We start from the raw sequence: 26,411 nt of genomic DNA, 5'->3' as shown, positions 1-26,411 counted from the left end.
GGGGGGGGGGAGCATTAATAATGTTACCATAGAGTCATTCATTTAATATTGTCCAGAATGGTCTGGAAATTATTTATAAAGTCCTTCAACGTTCCTATGTTACATCCAGGACTTGCTCTTAGAGGATCTGTCCTGTTCAAAAAATAACTTAACAGATGCTTAATATTCATAGTTTTGGCAGAGAGTCATCAATGATAAATGCCTCTAATTTTGAACCCACACTATCCTGCTGATAAAATTACGAGCAAACCTTATTTGGTTCCATATTCAGTACTATTGCCTTAAATTTTCCAGTAGCCACATTGGGAAAAAAATTTTTTTAATTGTGATAAAATTTACCATTTTAATGACTTCTAAGTGTAAAGTTCTTTGTTATTAAGTACACTCACATTGTCATGCAACCATTACCACTGTTCATCTCCAGAACTTTTTTCATCTTACAAAACTTAATCTTATACCCATTTAACACCAAGGCCCCGTTCTTCTTTCCACCAGCCCTTGGCAACCACCTTCTTTCTGTGTGAATTTCGCTTTCAGTATCTCATGTGAGTAGAAGCACAGTATTTGTTCTTTTGTGGCCAGCTTATTTCACTTAGCATATGTCTTCAAGGTTCATCTGTGTTTCCACTAGCCACATTTTAACATTTGATTTCATTTAATGTTAACATTTAATTTAAAGATGAAATTAATTTTAATATATTTTTAACCTGGTACATCCAAAGTATTATTTTAACATGCCAATATTTTTGAAAAGGTATTTATGAGACATTTTGCATTTTTTAATACTAAGCCTTGGAAATCCCAAGTATATTTTACATGTGAAAGCATATCTCAAATGGGCAAAGGACTTGAATAGACCTCTCTCCAAAGAAGACACAAGTAGCCAATAAGCAAATGAAAAGATGCTCAGTATCACTAATCATTAGGGAAATGCAAATCACACCTAAAATGAAATACTACCTCATACACATTAAGATGGCTATTATAAAAAACATTAACAGGTGTTGGTGAGGATGTGGAGAAATAGGAAGCATTGTGCGCTGGTGGGAATGTAAACAGTAGTACCACTATGGAAACATAGAATTACCATGTGAAGAGATATTTGTACACCCATGTTCACAGCAATATTCACAATAGCTAAAAGGTGGAAGCAATCCAAGTGTCCCATCACCTGCAAAATGTGTATACATATAGCGTGGAATATTATTCAGCCTTAGAATAACAGATAAGCAAAATATGGTGCAAAGATAGTATAGAATATGATTCAGCCTTTAAAAGAAAGGGAATTCTGACACAGGCTCCAACATGGATAAACCTTGAGGACATGATGCTAAGTAAAATAAGTCAGTCACAAAAAGACAAGTACTTTGTGATTCCACTTACATGAAGTACTTAGAGTAGTCAGAATCATGGAGACAGTAGAATTGTGGTTGTCCAGTGCAGAGGGGAAGGGAGTTATTGTTTAATGTACAGAGTTTCAGTTTTGCAACATGAAAAGACTTCTGGAGATGGGTGGTGGTGATGGTAGCATGATAGTATGACTAAATACCACTGAACTATACACTTAAAAATTCTTAAGATGTAAATTTTATGTTATGTGTATTTTACCACAATAAAAATAAACTAATTTAAAAGCATATCTCCACTCAGTTCAGACTAGTCACATTTTACGTGATGAATAGCCGTTTGTGGCTAGCATCTACCTGTTGGAAGGAAAGCGCAGTTCTTAAAAATTAAAAACTTCAGGCATCATTGGTTTTCTTGCTGCATGACTTAAATGCTGAGATACCTAAGATTCATTTCCTTTTAAAAGAAAAATTACATGTGCATAAAAATCTGGAAGGATAAATATACCCAGTGTTAACTCTTTACATATAATTATTTGTGTTCTTGCCTTACCTATATTCTGTTAGGCCCAGTTGCAACAACTTTACTGAGATGTAATTCATACACCATAAAATTCACCCCTTTAAAGTGTAGAATTTAATGTTCTTTAGTATATTCCCAGAGTGGTGCAGCTATCACCACAGTCAATTTTAGAGTATTTTCATCATCCCACAAAAAAACGCGGTTCCCATGAGCAGTTAGTTGCCCTCTACTGTCCCCAACTTCTCTAGCCTTTGGCGGCTTTACTCTTTCTGTCTGTAGATTTGCATGTTCTGCACCTTTTATGTAAATGGCATCATACAATAAGTGGTCTTTTGTGACTGACTTCTTTCACTGAGTATTATTTTTCAGGGTTCATCCATGTTGGAGCATATATCAGTACTTCATTTTTTTATGGCTGAATCATATTTCACTGTATAAATATATCACATTTTATTTTATTTATCATTCAATAGTTCATGGAGTTTGGGTTGTTTCTCCTTCTTGGGTATTAATGACTACTGTGAGACCATTCGTGTACAGGGTTTTTTGGTGTTTTGGTTTTTTTAGGATTTTATTTATTTGCGAGAGAGTGGGGCCATGGGGAAGGGCAGAGGCAGAGAATCTCAAGCCAACTCCCAAGCTGAGGGCGGAGCCCAACAAGGGGTTCGATCTCACCACCCGTGAGATCACAGCCTGAGCTGAAATCAAGAATCAGATGCCTGACTGACTGTGAGCCACCCAGGCACCCTCGTGTGCAGGTTTTTGTGTAGATGTATGTTTTTATTTCCCAATTGCTTTTGTAATAAAAACAAATGGAACTTTATTTGCAAAAAGGACCCTAAAAGGTAGCTGAAAGCAGACTAGCCTCCTGCCTAACCCTACTCTCCAGAAAAAGAAGGATCACCAAAGCCTCTGTTTTCCCAAGCAGTTTTTGGAATAGCATGTTTTGAGTATTGATAATGGGAAGGTGATAAAAGAGAGACATAGGATACATCTGTTTTTGAAAAGTTGTTGTTTTACTTAGGGATACCAAGGTTGTAGTTTTCATATTGCAAGGTATTATTACAATTTGGATATCTTTCCATTGCGACTATCTATTGACTGTTGGCATCCATGGTGATGGTTAAGAGCACTTCAGGCAAGTGGTCTCAGAGCTCTGGATCTGATGGGACCGTCTGACCTGAGATGTGTAGGTATTCTTACTCTGTTTCATCTCTTCAGCTAGTTTGGTTGAACTTGTTTAAGGTCATTTCAACCTTGAGTATGAAGTTGTGGCACTTTCAGATGTATGTATTTAGTATTTAACTTGCTCTTGTTTACCTTTAATGTCTGAGATCAGAGCTTTATCTACAACGGTAATGGGAGGAGCGCTGCATACTAGATCTGGAGATGACCTTGAGGCCCAGGTCTGTCACAGAAAAGCTGATCACCCTTAGGCCAGTTGCTTCACTTCAGTTGCTAATCTGTAAAATGAGAAGAGTTTAGATGAGGCAGTCCTTTGGTTCTCTCAGTGATTCACAGTGCTACATTTTGGAATCAAAATGTTCATGCCCCTTTAATTGAGAAGATACTTAAAGACTTGATAGTTAACTTCCCTTTTAACCAGACATGGATTCAGTACAGAAAATTTTTGTTCCCACCAACTGAACCACCTAATACTGAAAAACGCAACACATATTTATTTTTTAAAAAAAAAGATCTTGGTTGGTTGTTGTCATATGTGTAAAGTGGCTGCCACCAAAACAGTGCACCTTTCAGGAACATTAATTTAAAAATAATATCCAGGGCGCATCTGGCTGGCTCAGTAGGTGGAACATGTGACTCTTGATCTCTGGGTCATGAGTTCAAGCCCCACATTGGGCATAGAGATTACTTTTAAAAAAATAATAAAATTTTAGGGACGTCTGGGTGGCCCAGTCAGTTAAGCACCCAACTCTTGATTTTGGCTCAGGTCATGACCTCAGGGTCGTGGGATCAAGCCCCGCATTGGGCCCTCCACCCAGCACGGCACCTGCTTGGGATTCTCTCTCTCCCTTCCCCCACTCCCCACGTTCTCTTTCTCTCTAAAAATAATAAAAATAATAAAATTTTTAAGAAAATATCTAGAGCTAGAGAAGTATTGTCCCACTTGACCTTGTGATTGTGTCACATCTGGAATAAGTTTATTCAGGCACCAGAGAGATTGACAGACTGGAGCCCATCCACTGGAGATTGGCTCCTGTGATAACAGAAGTAATGGTAGAAAGAACTGAGCGTGCTTAACTTGGAGAAGGGGGAAGACTTGGGAGGGAAGGAGGAAGGGTCTTAATGTGAAAGGCTGTTCTGTGGCTAGGGAATTCGATTTCTGTAGCTGAACTGAGAACTGTGGGCTTGTGAACAGAGCTGTCCAGTGTGCAACAAGCTGCCTGGAGGGGTTTGTGCTCCGCTCACTTGAGGTGATCAAGCAGAGAGAGAGTCTTAGATTATGAGCAGGGCTGCTTGTGGAAGGGATTCACACATTGTTTATAGACTGTGGCCAAAAGTATTCCTATGACCAAGCATTGCTGTACCGGATGCTATATTTAAGTAAATGTACTCATTTTGCCTTTCATAAATAACAAGTCTACTTACAGAAAAAAAAAAAATAGTATAAAAACTTATGGAATTTAATCATTGATTTGGGGAAAACTTGAAGAAAATCAAGTGTCTTTTTTCTGGAGGCAGTTTTGTATTTGACACAATTAACTCTATTGGGATTTTTTTATTACTAGAGAATAGTAAAAGTCAGTGCAGTTAGTAGAAGTATAGAAGAAAACAGAAGTTGGTTACATTTTCTGCTGGCTTCTTATCTTTATTAACAGTGTTCTAATACGATTAACCTAAGCAAAGCAATTGGTGTTCATTATTCACATTTGCCTTTTGGTACATGTGTGTCTTCATTTGCAAAGTAGTTTTCCTAATCCTCCTGGGCTTTCCAAATAAGCCCCCCCTTTTTGCCTCAACACTACTGCACGTTTTCCATTACTTAAGAGAAAGTCTGAACTTTCTTTCCTTACCACTGTCACGCTGCACAGTTTTATCTGCTAATCCAGAAGAGCATTCTGCCTCTGGATTGTCAGTTGCTTGTTCCGTGGTATTTGGGATTGAGAAAGAGAGGAGACAATTAGAGCTGCCTTTCTATGAAGAGCCTGTGGCATCTGCAAGGTCTTTTACCCAAGCTTATAGGAAATTGAAAGATTAGCTGCTTCTGTTTAGGACTGTGGTGGTGGTTGTTGCTGTTGTTGTTTTTTAAAGATTGATGGGGATGGTTGCTTCCAGATCAAATGTAGGCGCTGGGCTCTCAACTTGCTCATTCATTGGAGGGTTCTAGAAAGGCTTTATGGGTTTATTTTTCAAATACAAACATATAAACCTCTTTACAACTGGTTTAGTTTAAATGTAGGACTTAGTAACACCCTTAAAAAACTGATCCCAGAGTAGTCAGGAAAGATAAGCACTTACTGATTATAAAAAGAAACTGTTTTACAGTGACCACAGTTTTATTCAGTGATATTGACAGGTATTAAATATGTTGCTGAGCAGGTGGCAGGAGGGAAAGTGAGCACATAAATAAGGAAATGTTTTCTTTCTGCCTAGTTTTTATTTTAATGGGTCCTAAATGTTTCCACAGAGACGTCACAAAATCTGTTTTTAAAGAAAGAGCACCATCATGGGTAGCATGAAGATTTAGGAGAATCTTATTAAAATGTCTGTGGCTCTTAACAAAACAGTACTTTTTAGTTAGTGGTTTAAAGAAACTTCAAATATATCTGACCCTTACACCCCAGTGCAGGTTTATAAGATCTTTATAGAACTGCTTGCATCTGCATGACATTAGAATACTTTGTTTTCTTGATTTAATATCAAGGATCTGAATTTCTTCTTACGTGTTAATTTGTATTTATGATGTTACCAAAAATGAAACTGTCTATATTGTAGTAGCTTGAATGTCCTCCTAATTTTTATTAACATAGAAAATACAACTGCTCTTTTTCCTCACTGGTAATGGCATTATTTCCAGCCTTTGATCCCTCCCCCCACCCCCAGTAAAAGATTTTCTCAGATGTGTGTTTTTCTTTACAGCTTAATGTAGAAAATGTTTAAAAGACAACACCAAAGTATAAACTGTATTCTAATCCTTAGGCTTACTGTGGGCTTCTGACAACCGTACTCTGATCAGACTGTAATTTTACTTACGGGAGATTTTCAGTAAACTTTTGGAATTCTGCTATAGCCATCAAACTTCCTGCTTTGGTTGATTGTCCACTAGGTCCCGATTCTACATTTCAGAGGACTGTCACCTTGGCATAAATTTGCATTAGAAGCTTAGTTTAGACAAGTAACTATTTCAAGGAGATACGTAGGAACTGAGAACTTTTCCTTCTTCCTCTTTCCATTTCAACCCCTGAGCCCTTCCACTTTTTATCGTTTTTATAATTCAGCTAAGATTTGTTTAGAAACAAGGGTTTCCGCTTTAAAAAAGGGGGGTAGGGGAGTGTTGAAAACCACTGGTTTAGACTAAGCAGCTTATGTTTTGGTGTTACCGGGAAGAAGTAACCATTCCTGTCTAGCTGTCAATGCAGTGTTAGAAACTTTTCTTACGAAAATTGTAAATTTGTATTCACTGATATAACTGATGCATTAGTTGTCACTCTGGTATATGTTCAGATTTCGGTTCCCAGATACGAGAAAGTTGCAGTTATACTTGCAGGTGATGGAAATTAGGGCATGCTGTCATATTTACTTCTGTACTTGCTGGCATGTTAAATTAGTACCGTATGTTCTTATTTAAGAACTTGGGAAACCCAAGAATGCACATAAAAACATGAAGAATTTTATCCTGGAAGATGCCATGTTACATCCATACTTGCAGTAGCTTAAAATATAATCTGGAAAAGTTTGATCTGGAGGCTTTTTTTTCCTCCTGGCTTGTTTGATTAACTGTGCCTGGTCAAAGGTTTAAGGTTAGGTTTTATGGGTGTTTCTGCTTTTTTGATTTAACTTTCTGTGGGCACAGTTATGTTTTTCTGCTTTTTTTTCTACCCCTAAAGACAGAGACTAAATGATGTCATCCTTGATCCCTTTGCAAGGGACCTTATCATATACATAGACAAACTTCACTGACTCTTGGTACATCAGGTCCTGCAAACCTTGACTTGAGCCGGTTGCACTAGAACTATCTGCTGTCGGGTTCCCCTCTGTCTTCCTGACCCAGAAGAGCCTCAGTACAACACCTGACTTGATCCAAGCCTTTTGGCAGAGCTATTGTTTCCTAAATGATTATAATTATGTTTCTCAGATAATGACTTCTTTGCTTAAGTGAAGTTCACCGTCATTGAGGTGCTGTTATCCTCTACCTGTTACAGGTTCAGCCTATAGATATTTCCTCATAAGACAGGCTCATTCTGCCTCATTTCTCTTGGTATGTGGAGTAAAGGAGTATTTTTGGTTTTGGAATTTGGGGGGGAAAGAGAAACCTGTGTTTGATCAGTCTTCTGTATATGTTTTCAATTCATCTCTAGCCTAGGGCTACAGATCTCAGATTTTCATTTCTGCCATCTGACTCTTGCTTTCTAAGAAAGCACGTGAGTAGCAGTTTGGCCACGATTATTAGTAAAATTTTAATGTTTTGGACCCAGTCAGTAGGTGTGGGTATAATTCGCAAAGATCAGTAGGAAGGAATGTGGCTGAATCATTCAGCAGTGAATTTAAATCATTCTCAAAAATTGATATTTTTAAGTCTAGTTCATCAGATGGCATATGCTTACCCAAATGCTACTTATTTTCAGTTAATAAAATACTTGCAAATGTTAACTCTATTATTAATAGGTCTTTCCCCCAGATCTTTTAATGGTTCTTTTTATTTTTGAGTGGGGAAGGGGCAGAGGGCGAGGTTGAGAATCTTGAGCACTCTCCACGCCAAGTGCAGAGCCCGACACTTAACCGACTGAGCCACCCAGGCTCCCCCTTTCTAATATTCTAAAAGATTTAGGGGAGGGGCATCTGGGTGGTTTAGTCTGTTAGGCATCCAACTCTTGATTTAGGCTCGGGTCATGATCTTGGGGTTGTGGGATCAAGCTCCACGTCGGTCTCTGCACTGTGCATGAGCCTGCTTGGGATTCTCTCTCTTCCTCTGCCCGTCTGCCTACACCGATCTGCCTGTCTCCCTCCCTCTGTCTCTAATAAAAGGTGGGGGGTGACTGTTCATACAGTGTTTTTGTTTTTGATTAATGAAACCAGGGGCCAAAGCATCTTTCAGAAGAACTGTGTCTTCCTAACAAACTGTTATTCTTCTTACAAGACCTGATTCACAAGTGTAATTACTTAGCTTAAAGTTCTGCATCTTTTCTCATGTTTGCTTCCTCTTCTGTGTCCCACTGCCCAGTGGGTCTACTAAGACTTTTGGTAGCAAGGAACATGAACCAAAGTTTAAGCAAAAGTGGTCATGTACTTGGCTCTTGTTTAGGAAAGTCTTTGGAAGGGGCTGTCAGGCACAGCTGGATTGAGGACTTTAAGTGTTATTGAATAGGAGTCTTTCCCCTCCCTCTGCTTTCTCCATGTAGCAGCAGGTCCTGAGTCCTTTTCAGCATCACTATCAGCCTTGTTTGGGGCACACACCTAGTTCTTCCAGTCACTGTCTGTAGAGGTAGAATACTCTGATGGATGGACCTGAGTCATATACACTCTGCTCTAATGGAGGTAGGGCCAACTATCAGCACATCATTTACACCAGGGGTGGCTCCAAGAAGCAGTGTGGCAGGCAAAAACAGCCGTCGTCTTTACTCCAGTGCGCAGGTGCCTGCTACGTGCTCTAGGTCCTGTCCCTTAGACATGATGGACTGTTGAAGGGAAGAACTGTGTCCTGTTCATCTCTCTTTTCCGAGCACATTGACAAAGTGTAGGTACTTCAAAAATGACTGATAAACAGGTGAACAGTGGTTCCATTCTATTAAATTGGATATTTTCCCCTTTTTTGTTAAGAGCTGAAAGGTTTATGGTTTGACTGAAGGAGCTCTCCCTGGTGTTGGGATAATGGTGCTGACCTGGTGAAAATGGCCATTCTGACAGGCAAGGAGGCTCAAGAGAAAGGACTAGCTACCTGGGGACAAATCTGGAGAGAAAGCCCATCTCTATAGACAGTTTTTGACATTATTGTAAGGCATCTTGCTTCCTAAGAGTGATTATTGTTAAAAGAAAAAAGTGATTATTGTTAATATTTTGTTTTTAGCTCTCTTTCTATTCAAAAGTGAGGAATCAGCCCTTAATCTCAGACAGTTGATTTCCTGTTTACTCTATTCATGCCCCTCAGTCACTTTTATGGTATGGACCCCTTGTCCAGGTTTCTAAACAGGACTTTTGAGTGGTGCAGAGGAGGCTAGGAGTAAATCTTGTAAAAGTTTTTAAGTATGAGTCAAAGAGATAACATTGATGAACCCTGAAGCCAGCTGTTTATTTGAAGTTGTTTCCTTTAAAAAAGAAAGAAAAGCTTTTATTTGACAGAGAGAGAACACAAGGAGGCGGAGGGGAACAGGAGAGGGAGAAAGAAGCAGGCTCCCTGAGGGAGCCCGATGTGGGCCTTGATCCTAGGACCCTGGGATACTGAGCAGAAGGCAGATGCTTAACTGACTGAGCCACCCAGCTACCCCTTGAAGTTCTTTCTTAACAGCAAGCAAGAGGCTGGGGAGAACAACGTAGAGTCCTTGAGTTCTTTATCTTGTCACCCATAATAATCCTAACATTCACAGAGTTTGTTAATGTTCTTTGAAGGAATCTTTGGTTTGTTGCAGAAAAGCTTGACATAACAGTGGCCCCTTCCAGAAGGGGAGCTCCATGGCTGGAGGATAGGAGAAGGAGGAGGGATCCTTCTTTGCTTATGTTTTTACATTGTATGCCTGTTTATAAAGAATGTTTAACTTAAACAAGGGTCTTTGTAAATGCTTTTGATGATGCTAACACATATGAATGAATGTGTTATTCTAGCTCCAGATGGACGAAATCTTAAGTGACCTCCCTAAGCAAATACATAGAGGGTACCTCCATCTGGGGAAGAGGGCAGATAGAATTCCCCCAGATCCATTAACAGTGCCACTAATCTTAACTCAGTATTCTACATCTTTCAGTGTAAACTTTAATTTAGGTTCCTCCTAGTTGCTAATCATAAAAAAAAAAACCACACACACATTTTTGTACAACATGTTCTGGTAAGCAGTGTTCACTATTTATATGCCTATTTAATTCAGCCTAAGTAAACTTGAGATTTACTCCATGGCTGAAATACCCACATTTTATAAATTACAAGTTTCTTGTAACTAAGCTCCTTTATGAGCATACTCACATTTTCAGAACTATAGATGTATAAATTGGGTACCTACCATGCAGTGAGGTGCTTCAGTTGGAGGTCTTAAAACAACTTGGTTAGCTCTGGGTAGTGAGCACTTGGAATGCCCGATGTATCGTCCATAGGAGAATGAGTTTTCCTTTATCCTCAGCTGCAGTTTAACTCCCTGGGTGTTTTCTGTATAGACTGGTGACGTCGGTGGTGGCAACATTTCCAAATCATTGTGTATTTGTTTTTGCTGAGATGTTGAGCTGCGTATAAGCAGGAGGCAGGGAAAAGCAGTAACGGCTGTCTTCTGGGCTCATCTCTCCTCTGAAGTGAAGCAGGACTGACGTGGGAAGTTCCAAAAGAACTGTTGAATTTGGGCCCACAGAGAGTTTATGAAATGAATAGAGAAACAAGCTGTCTCTTCTCAGGCTGGGGCATTTGTGGGCATCTGTTTTGATGCCTGGTCTCTTTTAACAATTAGCCTGTAACATTTTCAGTATTTCTGAAACATTGCTGTCAGGTAGTTCTCTCACTGACCTGGTTGGGGGAACAGGTTTATTAAGCAACTGATTTAAAACTTTCAGGAAGATGGTTTAAACAGTTTAGCAATATAATTTCCACAAGGAATAATGGATTTGGCTTTGAATGCACATTAATTAGTAACCAGAGTGACTTCTGAGTCCGCTGTTAAGTAATATGCAGATTGTTGGATGGCAGAGTGTGTAGAGGACACATAGTCGTGCTTCTTAGCTGCTGAGGATGGGAAGGCTGATCCGTTTTTTTTTAGTGAAATGCATTCCTTTTTTGGCCTCAGTTATACTTCGTACTTCTTGTAGAATATTTTGAAACTTCTAAGTTCTGATGACATATCCAAATTCAGGATTTGTAGGAGTTGTTTGTTTTGGTAGGCTTCACTTTTCCGTTTTTCATAGTAAATATTGATTTTTGGATTAGAATAATAAAGGAGGTAACATGATGCTATATTACGTTTAGATTAGTTGATTATGGTTGTACCTACAAATGGTAGTGGTATTATAGAGTAACAGCCTTTATTAGAACACCAGATTTGCGTGTATTAAACTTTAATTCCTATTGCTTTGGCTTTTGGGTTTTTGCCTCTGGTTTTGGTTTTTGGAACTATTTTATATTCTACAAAATTTATTTGGATTATTACATTGATAAATTCTTACCGTATTTTATAGGATACATTTATGGTCACGTGGAAGCCATACAAATACTAATTTTATTTTAACTTTTGTTTTTTAAGGAACTTGGGGAAGTGGATCTAAATTTGTGCTTTAATGTATTAGGTCATTTAAATAATTTTTCAGTTCCTTCACACATACATATAAGCTTTTCATTTTTCAAGAGGAGCCCCTAAAGTCTGTAACACAGTTATCATCTGCCCTGATGCTGAGTGCCTTTGTCCAGGTGTGGTGCTGGCTTGGGGGGACGAGGTACACAATCAGTAGTGTCTTTAGTTTGGATAGTATTTGGAAACACTGAAGGATATTTCTTTAAGATCATCACAGCAATGTGCAGGACAGTTCCCAGAAAACAAAAACTTTTCCCTGGCACTCAAAATTTTGTGATAATGATGCTGAAATGGTGAACATTTTTCTGTTTTCAGAGGTTCAACAACACAAGGAGAAAAGCACTCACACTCGATTTTAAGATAATCGGTTGGTATTATTAACCTAATTCTAATTCTCAACTTTAAAAAAACCAGTTTGGTGATGAACTTAAAACTCTAATTAGAATTGTGCCAGATTAAACTCATAGTTGATCTATAACATAAAATGTCCTGTTAAAAATAGAAAAGATCAGAGAGCACTTACTTTGCCTGCCTGCTTTAAGTAATCGGAACATACTAGATAAGGGTATCCACTCACCTTCTTGGTCAGCGGGCCAGGGTTTGTGGTCCTACCATCAGTGGAACTAGGAAATATTACAAGTTGTACGTGTTTTGACTTGACTTAAATTTTTTTTTCCAATAGAAACTATGTTCCAACTTCCTGTCAACAATCTTGGCAGTTTAAGAAAAGCCCGGAAAACTGTGAAAAAAATACTTAGTGACATTGGGTTGGAATACTGTAAAGAACACATAGAAGTAAGTAGCATGCCATTTTTTAATTTTAACATGACTCAGCTTCTGATCCATTACTTTGTGTCAGCAGCCGGGATTGGTTAATTCTTAGTTGTGATTCTGAATTGTAACTGCAGCATTAGCTTCACCAGAGCTTTCTCAGTTGACTTAACTTGTTCCCTTCTCCCTAAAATGGGCTTTTTCATCTTTGCATCATGAAGCAAAAGCAGTTCTACTGGTGAGGATGTATCATGTCAGACACTTCAGGTGCTTTAAAATTGTCTCTAAATTCAGATTCTTAGAACAACCCCTGGGGGAGATGTAGGAATTCTTATCTCCAGTTTACAGTGAAGAACCAGTAAAGATCTAGGGCCACCTCACAGCTAAGCATATGGCAGGGTCTGTCTGCGGGACTCCAGAGCCTGTTCTCATTCTGATATGCCTGAGTGTTCTGGTTGACCTTCTGATTGTTGAGGCATGATGGTTTGGGTGCTTGTTGTCTCTTTCCTTAGGATTTGAGCATTTGTTGGCCCTTCTGACCCATCATACACTATTATCTTCCCCTTGTATAACAGTTTGGACTTTTGAAAACTGTTTTTCTAACCTTGTGTCTGTGAGCTTTATAACAGCCCTGTGGGATAGCCAGTGTACTGGTCTCCTCCTTTTCCAGATCTCATTGCTCCAGGTCTTGCGGTTTAGTTGGTCAAAGCCTCTGATTGAAATATTTAAAGCTGTTTTCCCCACTAGCCTTTAAGTTCCAGCTGGCAAGGGACCATAACCACCTTGTCCATCCATGTATAACCAGCACCTAGCACAGTGCTGGGTACGTAATAGGAATTCGGTAAATGTTTGGATGGAATTGAAGGTTAAAAAACAGTTTCCTTCATGCAACAGGTTTTCTTTTCCTGATTCCCATGAATAACTTGAGGGGTATATCATGAAGACTGAAGCTTCTCAAAAGTGGGCTTCTCTAGTTATGTTATCCCCAGTAGTGGAAGTTCACTGCCTCTCCAGCCCCTCAGATTCAGGTAGATCTGCCCGATGAAACAGTCCATCTACTTCCACTTTGCACTCAGTGGAGTAATCTGCACAAGGATAAATAATGCAAATGTTAAGGTACCTTTTCTATCCTGCATTTGATGTGTTCCTCCCATTATTATACCCATTACATACTCTGGAATTTATATGTATTTGATTTTGCCACACTGAACTGTGAATCTTTAGCAGCCAAGGGGAATTTTCTCCTAAGACTTTTTATCTTCCTGGCCTGGGGGGAAAATGGGCCATTAAATTTTTACATAAGAGTATAAATTTAACGTAATACTGCTTGCTTTTCTTCAAATAGCTTTCTTTCTTCCTTTCGTGGATTGAGAAATCCTGAGTTTTCTTCCCAGTCCATTTCCACCCCTTTTTTCCCTCAGAAACAGAATATCACATCCATGGTGCTGTAAGCAAACATTGCTAGCTTTTACTGCATTCTAATACTACAACTGATGAGTTACAATACTCTAATGAAGGGAGCTTTGGTATTAATATGTGGCTGAATTTTTTACTTAATTAGAATTTCCAGTAGTTTCCTTGGAAACCTTGCTGACCATGAGGGGTTGTTAGAAAATGTTGAATGTAACTTCCATATGCCTTTTTGTATTTCCTAAGAGCCTTATCATTCCTAGTTTAGTTCTTGGTGGGGTTGGTTTTTCTGTGTGTCTTAGCTCTAGCTAAGAGATGGGATTTCTAAGTAAGGTTGGGCTAGAGTTGGTATCACTGTGTTTTTGTAAACTTCTTTCACTGTTTTCTAGGATTTTAAACAGTTTGAACCTAATGACTTTTATTTGAAAAACACTACATGGGAGGATGTAGGACTATGGGACCCTTCACTTACAAAAAATCAGGTAAGTAGCACAGGGGACTTCCCCAAATGGCAACATCCTTGGTATACTCCCCATTCAGCTCTAGGCCTTCCATAGTGAAGCATTGTTTTGTGGGCAGCAACCTTGTATGGAAAATGTCAAAATTGATTATTTGTTTTCCTAAGTGGCAGGGAAAACTAGGAAGAATTTGTCTTTTTTGTTGTTGGACTGAAACTTCAAGTGTAAGAATAGGAAATTTTGTTACTTAAATGTTCTAAGGTCTGCTGTTATAGCAACAGTGTATCAGCAGTACTTTGGCTCTTCTGTTTCTGAAATGTAACCTCCAGCATTCTGTTCATCTAGGCCATCCATCATTTTTTTGTGTCTGTCACAATTCCTGTTATTTCTGGAGAGGGTGTTTTTTTCTGTGTTGGTATCATCCAACCTCTGGGGTTGCTAAGCGAGCACATGGGGAAGGGGATGGGTGGCTTTGTAGGACGGTAGTGACAGAAAGGTATAACTTAAATTTTTACAAAGTGGTATTAAAAACACTATTAGGTTAGTCCAAGGTACCAGTGATGCCAGCAAGTGTCAGCAGGTGAAAAAATGTGACCAAGAAGATGGTATAGGTAGGTGGTGGTTCCTGTCTCACAGGGAGAAGTGATTGTCACTGCAGACTTTACTATTACCTATTTCAGTAGTGATTGTAGTTCTGTAATTATTGATCTGTTTATCGGAATATATTTGGGCAGGGATTTTAAACGTTGGCAGTACTTTTAAACTCTGCCTCAGAAATTTGAGAGTATAGTTACCTCGTTTTTTCTTATCCATACCCCAGGGAAAAAAGGTATGCACCAGAAGCCTTTGAATGTAAAAGCTTTCCAGTGGGACATATCACTTAATTTGTTTTTACGAATCCCAAAGCTTCACATTCTAACACATTTAAATAGGGGGTTGAGCTTTAAGGAGAAGCAGAGTATTTTATTTTGTGTCAAACCAGTATATGAAACAAAGTAGGTTTCTAGGGAGGAAAGATAATCTCTTGCCCAGCTTGTGGTTTCACCGGTCTTCAAAGGACAAACTAACTGCGCAAGTGCTAATGAGCATAATTCTGGAAGTTGCTCTTTGATACCAGTATATCCTGCAATACTTTACTGGATTTTTAACATCATGCATTCCTCATAGTCTATAGGAAAGAAATTTTTATTTAACTTCTTAATTTGAATCAAAGCAGCTATCACTTTCTTTTGAAGCTGCTCTTGCTTGAGAAACGAGACCATGGCTTATAGAAGAAAGCCAACTCTTCAAATCAGTAGCTTTTTGATTAGTAATGAAATCAAAATACTACACTGTATACTTCGATCAGAGGGAAACAGTGTTGAGATTTTTGAAGATTTTCCATGATGGGAGGAACAGAAGGTGTATCTTTATATCTTACTGCCTAATTGCACTACAGCACTCTGGCTCCTGAGTTTTCTGAACAGTAAATCTGAACAACCTTTCGCAACTTTACTGATTCTCATGGAGCGAGTGGTTTCACAGTGTTTATTCTTGTCGTTTCCAACTGTAAAATATTTATCTTTGAAGCCATTTGTCTTTGTCTTCTCTAAAACCAGTCAGCAAATGTGACTGATCTTTTTTAAGTATTGAGGGGAAACTTAGAATTGAGGGGTTTTTTTTAATACTCTGGGACCCAAATAAAAATTTGGTTTAGAACAGCTTTCTCATTTGGGTTTATATTTTACAAATTAGTTTAGCAAAAGGAAGAAAATTATATCAGTGCATTACAGAGTTTCAGTTCTAAAAATAGCATTATATCTCTATTAAAAATAGAGAACATCTGGAGGAGAAAATCTAGAACCTGTTACTACCTTTCTGAAGTGGCATTCTAATTCCAGTTTTTGTCTTTTATTTAGGACTACCGGACGAAACCTTTTTGCTGCAGTGCTTGTCCATTTTCTTCAAAATTCTTCTCTGCCTACAAAAGTCATTTCCGGAATGTCCATAGTGAAGACTTTGAAAATAGGATTCTCCTTAATTGCCCCTACTGTACCTTCAATGCAGACAAAAAGACTTTGGAAACACACATTAAAATATTTCATGCTCCAAACGCCAGCGCACCAAGTAGCAGCCTCAGCACTTTCAAAGATAAAAGCAAAAATGATGGCCTTAAACCTAAGCAGGCTGACAGTGTAGAACAAGCTGTTTATTACTGTAAGAAGTGCACTTACCGAGATCCTCTTTATGAAATCGTTAGGAAGCACATTTACAGGGAACATTTTCAGCACGTGGCAGCGCCTTACATAGCAAAGGCAGGTGAGAAGTCACTCAACGGTGCAGTCCCTTTAGGTTCAAATGCCCGGGAAGAGAGTAGTATTCACTGCAAGAGATGCCTTTTCATGCCAAAGTCCTACGAAGCTTTGGTACAACACGTCATCGAAGACCATGAACGCATAGGCTATCAGGTCACTGCCATGATTGGGCACACAAATGTGGTGGTTCCCCGATCCAAACCCTTGATGCTAATTGCTCCCAAACCTCAAGAGAAGAAGGGCATGGGACTCCAGTCAAGAATTGGTTCCCTTGCTTCTGGAAATGTCCGGTCTTTGCCATCACAGCAGATGGTAAATCGACTCTCAATACCAAAGCCTAACTTAAATTCTACAGGAGTCAACATGATGTCCAATGTTCACCTACAGCAAAATAACTATGGAGTCAAATCTGTAGGCCAGGGCTATGGCGTTGGTCAGTCAATGAGACTGGGTCTAGGTGGCAACGCACCAGTTTCCATCCCTCAACAGTCTCAGTCTGTGAAGCAGTTACTTCCAAGTGGAAATGGAAGATCTTACGGGCTGGGGTCAGAGCAGAGGTCCCAGGCACCAGCAAGATACTCCCTGCAGTCTGCTAATGCCTCTTCTCTCTCATCAGGCCAGTTAAAGTCTCCCTCCCTCTCCCAGTCACAGGCATCCAGAGTATTAGGTCAGTCCAGTTCCAAACCTACTGCAGCTGCCACGGGCCCTCCCCCAGCCAATACTTCCTCAACTCAAAAGTGGAAAATATGTACAATCTGTAATGAGCTTTTTCCTGAAAATGTGTATAGTGTGCACTTCGAAAAAGAACATAAAGCTGAGAAAGTCCCAGCAGTAGCCAACTACATTATGAAAATACACAATTTTACTAGCAAATGCCTCTACTGTAATCGCTATTTGCCCACAGATACCCTGCTCAACCATATGTTAATTCATGGTCTGTCTTGTCCATATTGCCGTTCAACTTTCAATGATGTGGAAAAGATGGCGGCACACATGCGGATGGTTCACATTGATGAAGAGATGGGACCTAAAACAGATTCCACTTTGAGTTTTGATTTGACATTGCAGCAGGGTAGTCACACTAATATCCATCTCCTGGTAACCACATACAACCTGAGGGATGCCCCAGCTGAATCTGTTGCTTACCATGCCCAAAATAACCCTCCAGTCCCTCCAAAGCCACAGCCAAAAGTTCAGGAAAAGGCAGATATCCCTGTTAAAAGTTCACCTCAAGCTGCAGTGCCCTATAAAAAAGATGTTGGGAAAACCCTTTGCCCTCTTTGCTTTTCAATCCTAAAAGGACCCATATCTGATGCACTTGCACATCACCTACGAGAGAGGCACCAAGTTATTCAGACGGTTCATCCCGTGGAAAAAAAGCTCACCTACAAATGCATCCATTGCCTTGGTGTGTACACCAGCAACATGACCGCCTCGACTATCACTCTGCATCTCGTTCACTGCAGGGGTGTTGGAAAGACCCAGAATGGCCAGGATAAGACAAATGCACCCTCTCGGCTTAATCAGTCACCGGGCCTGGCACCTGTCAAGCGCACTTACGAGCAAGTGGAATTTCCCTTGCTGAAAAAGCGAAAGTTAGACGATGATAGCGATTCGCCCAGCTTCTTTGAAGAGAAGCCCGAGGAGCCTGTTGTTTTAGCTTTAGACCCCAAGGGTCATGAAGATGATTCCTATGAAGCCAGGAAAAGCTTCCTAACGAAGTATTTTAACAAACAGCCCTATCCCACCAGGAGAGAAATTGAGAAGCTGGCCGCCAGTTTGTGGTTGTGGAAGAGTGACATTGCTTCCCATTTTAGTAACAAGAGGAAGAAGTGTGTCCGAGACTGTGAAAAGTACAAGCCCGGTGTGTTACTGGGCTTCAACATGAAAGAACTGAACAAAGTGAAGCACGAGATGGATTTTGATGCTGAGTGGCTGTTTGAGAATCATGACGAGAAGGATTCCAGAGTCAATGCTAGTAAAACTGCTGACAAAAAGCTCAGCCTTGGGAAGGAAGAAGACAGCTCCTCAGACAGTTTTGAAAATTTGGAGGAAGAATCCAATGGAAGTGGTAGCCCTTTTGACCCTGTGTTTGAAGTTGAGCCTAAAATCTCCAACGATAACCCCGAGGAACACATACCGAAGGTCATTTCTGAGGATGCTTTAGAATCTGAGGAGAAGCTAGACCAAAAAGAGGAGGCTGGTTCAAAATATGAAACTATTCATTTGACTGGGGAACCAACCAAACTGATGCATGATGCTTCTGACAGTGAGGTTGACCAGGATGACGTTGTTGAGTGGAAAGATGGTGCTTCTCCATCTGAGAGTGGCCCTGGTTCCCAACAAGTGTCAGACTTTGAGGACAACACATGTGAAATGAAAGCAGGAACCTGGTCTGATGAGTCTTCCCAGAGTGAAGACGCAAGAAGCAGTAAGCCAGCTGCCAAAAAAAAGGCTACCATGCAAGGTGACAGAGAGCAGTTGAAATGGAAGAATAGTTCCTATGGAAAAGTTGAAGGATTTTGGTCCAAGGACCAGTCACAGTGGAAGAACGCATCTGAAAATGATGAGCGCTTATCTAACCCACAGATTGAGTGGCAGAATAGCACAATTGACAGTGAGGATGGGGAGCAATTTGACAACATGACTGATGGGGTTGCTGAGCCGATGCACGGCAGCCTGACTGGAGTGAAACTGAGCAGCCAGCAGGCCTAAGTACCAGGTTCTCAGGCATCGGGGACACGCTGCAGCCTGGAGCTGTGCTCTCCTTTCGGCAGGACTGCAAAGCTGTATTCTAACTGGTACTGCCTTTGGAGTGCTGGGCCGTCGGGCTGTAGGGATACGTGGCCACTGCTAATCCTGGTGGTTATTTCTAAGTCTATGACACACGATTGGCTGATCTTGCTTCAGAACTTGCTGTGACAGACACAGTAAATAAATGTGAAAAACCAATAAGCTGGTGGCTCACGAATGCACATGAGGAAAAGCAGAGGTTTATTTTATCTGCCTTCTCAGCATTTCTTTCCCTCTGTAAAATGTTTGGTTGGATGTTCTTGGGAAGCGTTACCCTGATTCACACGGTAGTGTAGGGCCAACATTCAAGCTACCAGTCCAATGTGTATAGTAGACTTTGGGGAAAATCAATTTTTTTTCATGTATTCATTCTGAATAGTTGAAATGTATATTTGTACAGTCTTTTAGACCTATTCAAGTGATGCCTATGATATTGTTATTGTGTACCCATCCTAGATTTGTTTCTTTTTTTTTAGTGTTGCCCTTGCTGTGTAATAAACGCTCTATCTAGTTTACCTAGCAAAAGCTTGAAACTGCGCTAGTATGGACTTTTGGACAGACTTAGTTTTTGCACATAACCTTGTACAATCTTGCAACAGAGGCCAGCCACATAAGATATATATCTGGACTCTCTTGTATTATAGAATTTTTCTTGTTCTGAATATCCTTGACATTACAGCTGACAGAAACAAAAACTGGTATTTCAGATCTGTTTTCTGAAATCTTTTAAGCTAAAAAATCACATGCAAGAATTGACTTTGCAGCTACTAATTTTGACACCTTTTAGATCTGTATGAAAGTGTGTTGTGTTGAAGCAGCAAACCAATGAGTGCTGCATTTTGGATATTTAGTTTTATCTTTAGTTAAACACCACCCTGGTGTATTCATTTATACCATCTAATATATGACACACTGTTGTAGTATGTATAATTTTGTGATCTTTATTTCCCTTTGTATTCATTTTAAGCATCTAAATAAATTGCTGTATTGTGCTTAATGTAAATATTTGCTTTATTACACATTACAGTCCTATGTGTCCATTATGTCTTGTACCAGCTGATGCCATGGCTTCACTTTCATCAGAGGCGGAAGCCACAGCCACTGAGGAAACTTACGGAAGACCAAGATGTGCCATTGGCATTAAGAATGCTTTCTCTCAAGGCACCTGTTAACAAATTCTTTTGGTTTGGTTTTGTCTTTTTCCTTTTTAACTGCAAAAATAAACATTCATGAGTTTTTCAGTTCCCCTTTTGTTAAGGAGCAGAGCCTGCTTATATATGTAAATGTCTCAATGATAAAAGGATGTAAACAAATTGGCATTAATTTGCAAGCAGAATATTAATACCCTGGCCGCCTTTCTTCTAAAAGGAAGTAAATGTTAGTTTTCACCTTATAATGGGAACAATTGTACTAAACAGGCAACTATCTGCTTTTGTTGTAATTCTCTTGACCATCCTGCTATTAAAAAGGCTTTGGAGATCACACACTTGAAGGGCTGTTAAGATGGAAGGAGCTAGTATATTTACTTCATAGATTCCCAAGAGCAGCTTGGACTAAATGCAAGAGCATGAGGAGGCAGTATTAGGCCACCGTTTCAGTAATTACTACAATGATGGAAAGCTCCAATCCGTGCAGAGGGCAGAAGCCCAGCAAGCACCTCTCGGGGACGTTGGTCTAAAGAGGTCTTCCAGTGGCTGGCATCCGTAATTTCTAAGACTCCTTCCCAAAGATAGCCATGACAAAAGCATTAACAAGACCAAAGAAGGTTGACCAATCTCCTAAAATGTTAACATCCTTCTCAGAAACTACAGGAGAAAGTGCAAGAATAGACCAGGCAGGACCTTTAGGACATTCGGGGCTGGCATGGAGTTATATTTTAAGTCTATTCTACAAGGAGATTATAAATTCTACAGACACCAGCTAATAATATTTAGGACAGGATGTCCCCAAATTAAGATGCCATGGATTATCAAATCAGGAGAACTGGCATTGAGAAAGCTTTCTCTTACTTAAGGATAGTAATAGCTGAACTGATGCCCTCTCACCCTTGGTTTGAAATTAGTCTGCCTAATCAATCACTAGGTTAGGTGGGAAAGGGCGGAGTCTGGGCTTGGGAGGCCTGAGGAGACTTGTATAGAATAGCGGAGGGGGACATACATTCCGGATTGAACATTTGAGCAGAGACTGTGTGCTTCCTCGGCAAGGTGGTGGGAATGGGCATTGTAGGCATTCGGAGAAGAATTTAGCCACCTAAGAATTGGAAATAAAGAAGATCCCAACTAGCGATGTTGCAGAAGCCCTATAAGTGTCTCAATAAAAGCCATTTTAAAAGAATGTCGTTGCTACTGTTTGCTTTTGGAATAATCTGGAAATAAAAGCTGTGGCAACGTGCCACCCTCTTATTAGATAACGTCTATAACTGTAGACCGAACAATTCTGTAAATTTTCTTCCCAGACTTTTATGTCCTTCCGATTTTCTTGTGGCCCTGACTTCCAGAGTCAGACTGATGAGCAGCATGATTTCTCTCCCTTTTCAGCACATCGAGGCACTTTCTTCTCCCATCGTTGGTCTCCATCAAACAGCTCTTTGTCCCTCTCAAGATCTAAGCAGAAAAGGATTTACCCCTTTGATGGCCCTGTGGTTGTGTATCCAATCCAAATGCCTGCCCATTTGTAAAGATACTTTTCAGAAGAGAACAAAGTAAGTGCCAGATGTAAAAACAAGCTATCAGTGATTGGGGGGGCGCCCCAACTGAAACACCACCACTGGAAGCCATTAAACTTGCTTTTGTCAAGTGAGTACTGCTATATACGGGGGTGGTTTCCCTACCTCGACCCCAGACTGCCAGCCTCAAAATCCTCTCTCAGGGATTCTGTGCTACTAAAGCTTGAGAATCACTTTGTTTGCAAAATGGAAAATACAGTCTTTCCTAATGAAATTAGAATATATTAAATACATGGATTTCACAGAGCATCAGGTCAGCCTTCTGCCCCTTCCTTATGCAATGGTCTTTTCTACCCGTTGTGACCCTTACTTCTAACCTACCCTGTGGCTCACTGGATCAGCAGCAACCGCAAGCATGTCTCACCGAAGTGTTGAACCCCCAGAAAACTGGAAATAGAAGAGGTTGGTTGTGCCATTCTGAAATGGCATTGCAACATAACCAGTTATCAGTTGGCCACCACGAGGTGGTCTAGAAAGACAGATAAATTTCTTGATGGTACATCCAGTTAGGAAATACGGCATTTTCTATCGACTACTATTAGAAGGTCAGCTTGAAAACTGATCTCCAAACGTGCACCAAAGGAGGGTCACCGTTCTGGAATTCTTTGCATCCTGCTACTTCCCATCAACGTACTCCACTTAAAAACAACTTTAACGTTCACTAGAACTTAAATCTAAGTGGAATTGCGAATTAGGTGGGAGTTGTGTTCAAAAAAAAAGCATATAAGGTGAAAGTTGCATATCCTGGAAATCCTCCACAATCGTGACTTCAAAGTGCAAGAGAAGGACAGAGAAAGGAAGGTCTGGAAGGTCCATAGTCGTATTTGACAGAGAGACAGCCAGAGAGGGAACGAAAGCAAAGGGAGCGGGAGAGGGAGAAGCAGACTTTCCACAGAGCAGGGAGCCCGATGCAGGGCTCGATCCCAGGACCCAAGGATCATGACCAGAGCCGAAGGCAGACGCTTAACAACTGAGCCACTCAGGTGCCCTCAGAATCTTCACTATCTAAACGAGTTGTTGCAGCTGTGTGTTTTTCAGAATACGATGTCCTTGTACCTGTGATGGAGGCCAAGTGCCACCACCTGCCCAGCACACCATCAAGGCCATTTAAACCTCAGCTGGCTTTTGCATGAATCTTGCTGGACCTCTGTTAAGGTTTTATTACTGAGGCAAAATGGATCTCCTAATAAGCCAATTGTTCACCTTTTGGAAACTGATAAGAGGCTAGAAATAAAAGGGCTTTCCCAGTGTAGTTGCAGGCACTGTGCTGGCTGTGACTTGGACTAGAACAGAACATGACACTACATTGTACGGACTACGTGAAGTCGCCAGACTGAGAGCCTAGAGATTAATGGTCAAGGCCCTGCACGACTTCTGGTGGCTGCCTCTGCCGCCAAGGCTAGCTAAACGGGGTTCCCCGGGAAGAGGGAACCAAGTGAGTCTCAAACAGCCCTGTCCTCCAAGGACCCCCTCCTCCTTCAGGCTAGGGGCATGACTACACCTTTCCTAGGAGCTTGGCACACACTGCAAGTACTCAGGTACTTTCCAGACATCCCTGAAGTGTTCCTGGGACTAGTAGGGTACTCAATTCAAAGATAATTTGAGTCCTCAAAACAGCCCTGCCCTTAGGGCGCCTGGGTGGCTCAGATGGTTAAGCGTCTGCCTTCAGCTCAGGTCATGATCCCAGAGTCCTGGGATCGGGTCCCGCATCGGGCTCTCTGCTCCTTGGGAGCCTGCTTCTCCCTCTGCCTCTCCCTCTGCCTCTCCCTCTGCCTCTCTGTCTCTCTGTCTCTCTCTGTCTCTCTCTGTCTCTGTCTCTCATGAATAAATAAATAAAATCTTTAAAAAAAAAAAAAAAGCCCTGCCCTAGTGCCCAAATACCCACCCACCCCAACCAAAAAAAAAAAAAATCCTGTGAAGGGAATATCAGCTCCAGGTTTGAGAAGCTAATTTGTCCCAAGATCCCAGCTGGCAGAGGAGAGAGAGGCTGACTCGGACCCAGGACATATGAGTCCCCAGCCACTGGCATTCCAACTGCATCATGCAGCCTTGATCCTGGCTAAAGACGAGCCCTGTAAGAAAGGTTTTCCCTGCTGTGAACGCAGACACACGAGCCTGGTCTCTAAACCAACATGTCATGTTTCCCTGGCACAGCGTCTCCCACACTCCTCACTCACACTGCCGTCTTGGTCATCTGCCTAACAACTGCTTCATGTACTTAGTAGGTCTCAACTGCCCTTTTGAAAAAGGAAAACTTTGTCTCTACAAGAAAGGACAGGCAGCAGAATTTGCCATTAACGAAGAGGTCCTTAAAAATAAATTCAAGACCAAACATTAGACTAAAACTTTGCCACCTGCTACTGCTTGCTGAGGGCTGTGAGCCTGAGTCTGGCTCTGCTTGTTAAAAAGGAAAATCGGGGGCGCCTGGGTGGCTCAGTTGGTTAAGCGACTGCCTTCAGCTCAGGTCATGATCCTGGAGTCCCGGGATCGAGTCCCGCATCAGGCTCCCTGCTCAGCGGGGAGTCGGCTTCTCCCTCTGACCCTCCCCCCTCTCATGTGCTCTCTCTCTCTCATTCTCTCTCTCTTTCAAATAAATAAATAACTCTTTAAAAAAAAAAAAAGGAAAATCGGAGGGATTCAGGGCACACCAACACCAAAATGAGACTTCTTCCTTGGCCCAGGCAAGACTGAAAGAATCGGGGGAGCCTCAAGTCTTGGTGTGACTTATGTTTCCTAAAGCATGCCTAGTGGCACCAAAGAGCCCAGAAGCAGCTCTGGCTCAGAGGGCCTCCCAGGGAAGTCTTCCCCATCAGCGATGACCTAACTCTCCTTACCCAGCTTCAGACACCTTTTTTTACGAATGGGACTGTCACTGGCAGGGAACAGGAACTCCAAGTCAGACTGTGCTGGATAAAGGGGACACACAGGTAACAACTATGCTCAGTGGTGTAGGCAAGGACTCAGGTCCTCTGTCCACCTGCCCACCCTCATCCTAGGCCGGCACCCTGGTGTCCACAGGGTGCTTCGCATTCACCTTCCCGCTCTAGTGAGCAAGAGTCCTGACCTTGGAGCCGACTGGATCATTCCAGAGCTAGTCTCTGTGGCTGGAGGGCTTAGGTCAGAGCTATCTCAGTGAATCCCTGGGAGCTCGGATGACCCTGATCGGCTTAGATCAGTCCGCACCCATCTCTGGAGCTGGGGTGAAATCAGTTCAACACAAACCAGAAACCAACTCAAACCCAATCCCACACCACACTCAGGAAGGTGGGAGGTGGACGTTGAGGTCCCTGCACCCTTCAAAGGAAAGCAAGCTCGTGCAGAATGTAAAACAGAAGAAGGTGTGGTTGCTGCAAGGCAGGTAGCCAATCGCTGAAAATCTCCTGACTGCCAGTCTCCCAAAGCTCCAAGGCTGGGCGCCTGCAGACTGAAATGCCCTGGGGAGTTCTACCGAGGCCCCTCCCCCACCCCCAGGGCTTCTGATGCAGTTGATCGGCCGCCCGGCTGATTCCTCTGTGCCTCCAAGACCCAGAAGCCCTGTTTTAAAGACACACATGAGAGCGTGGCCTTCAACCCGAGCCCTCCCCTGAGTAACACCCTTGCTGCCTGGGGCTTCCTATGTAAGACCATCTGTTCTCCCCATTCAACAAACACTGGTTGGACAGCCTAAGAAGCCCCACCCCACACTCAGAGAGGCGGCCTGTGTGTAGAAACCAATTTTTTTTCTTTATCTCTACAGCCAGTGTGGGGCTCAAACTCACAACCCTGAGATCAAGAATCACATGCTCCACAGATTCAGCCAACCAGACGCCCCCCCCCCTTTTTTTTAAGATTTTATTTATTTATTTGACAGAGAGAGAGACAGCGAGAGAGGGAACACAAGCAGGGGGGGTGGGAGAGGGAGAAGCAGGCTTCCCGCCGAGCAGGGAGCCCGATGCGGGGCTCGATCCCAGGACCCTGGGATCATGACCCGAGCCCAAGGCAGACGCTTAACGACTGAGCCACCCAGGTGCCCCCCCCTTTTTTAAGTAATGGCCACACCCAACGTGGGGCTCGAACTCATGACCCTGAGATCAACAGCCAGACACTCCACTGACTGAGCCAGCCGGTGCCCCTTAGAAACCGATTTCACACGAGCAAGCGAATACCCAAGCATCCCCTGGGTTCATGGTGGGGACAATGAGGAGACCATGGGCCCCCCGGGTGGCGCTCTGTCTGCGCCCCACCCCAAGGAAGAAACACACAAACCTTGTCCTCCAGCGCGCGTCCGGGTCTGTTCCCTCTCCCCTGCCTGGGGCCTGGCTCTCCAGAACAGTGGTGGGGACTGAAGGCCGCGCTCCACTGAGCGGGGAGCAGCCCCCGGGAACCCCAGGAGCAAGTCCTTCCGGTGGGGGGGGCCCACCTGCCGCGCTCAGGCGTGGCTCCCCGGGGGCGC

At 41.9% G+C, this 26,411-nt stretch overlaps 1 protein-coding gene across 6 annotated transcripts in view; it reads left to right on the top strand.

Moving 5' to 3' along the window:
- The window catches only part of LOC113937620 (activity dependent neuroprotector homeobox), a 33,981-nt gene extending 13,734 nt beyond the window's left edge, over nt 1–20,247 (top strand). For 4 of the 6 annotated variants that reach the window (XM_027622179.1, XM_027622180.1, XM_027622178.1 and 1 more), the window contains 3 exons: nt 12,211–12,323; nt 14,099–14,191; nt 16,066–19,176. In XM_027622179.1, the coding sequence (XP_027477980.1) occupies nt 12,216–12,323; nt 14,099–14,191; nt 16,066–19,176 (3,312 nt within the window). In that variant the 5' untranslated portion in view covers nt 12,211–12,215. Of the gene's footprint in view, nt 1–8,275; nt 11,896–12,210; nt 12,324–14,098; nt 14,192–16,065 lie in introns of those variants that run through there. The other 2 variants (XM_027622181.2, XM_027622175.1) reach the window with 2 other exon arrangements.
- The last annotated feature ends 6,164 nt before the right edge of the window (nt 20,248–26,411 follow it).

This window comes from Zalophus californianus, chromosome 8 (genome assembly GCF_009762305.2).
Source record: "Zalophus californianus isolate mZalCal1 chromosome 8, mZalCal1.pri.v2, whole genome shotgun sequence".
Classification (NCBI taxonomy): Eukaryota; Metazoa; Chordata; class Mammalia; order Carnivora; family Otariidae; genus Zalophus; species Zalophus californianus.
The sequence above is the reverse complement of the archived record's forward strand: the minus strand, read 5'-3'. Positions and strand labels throughout refer to the sequence as shown.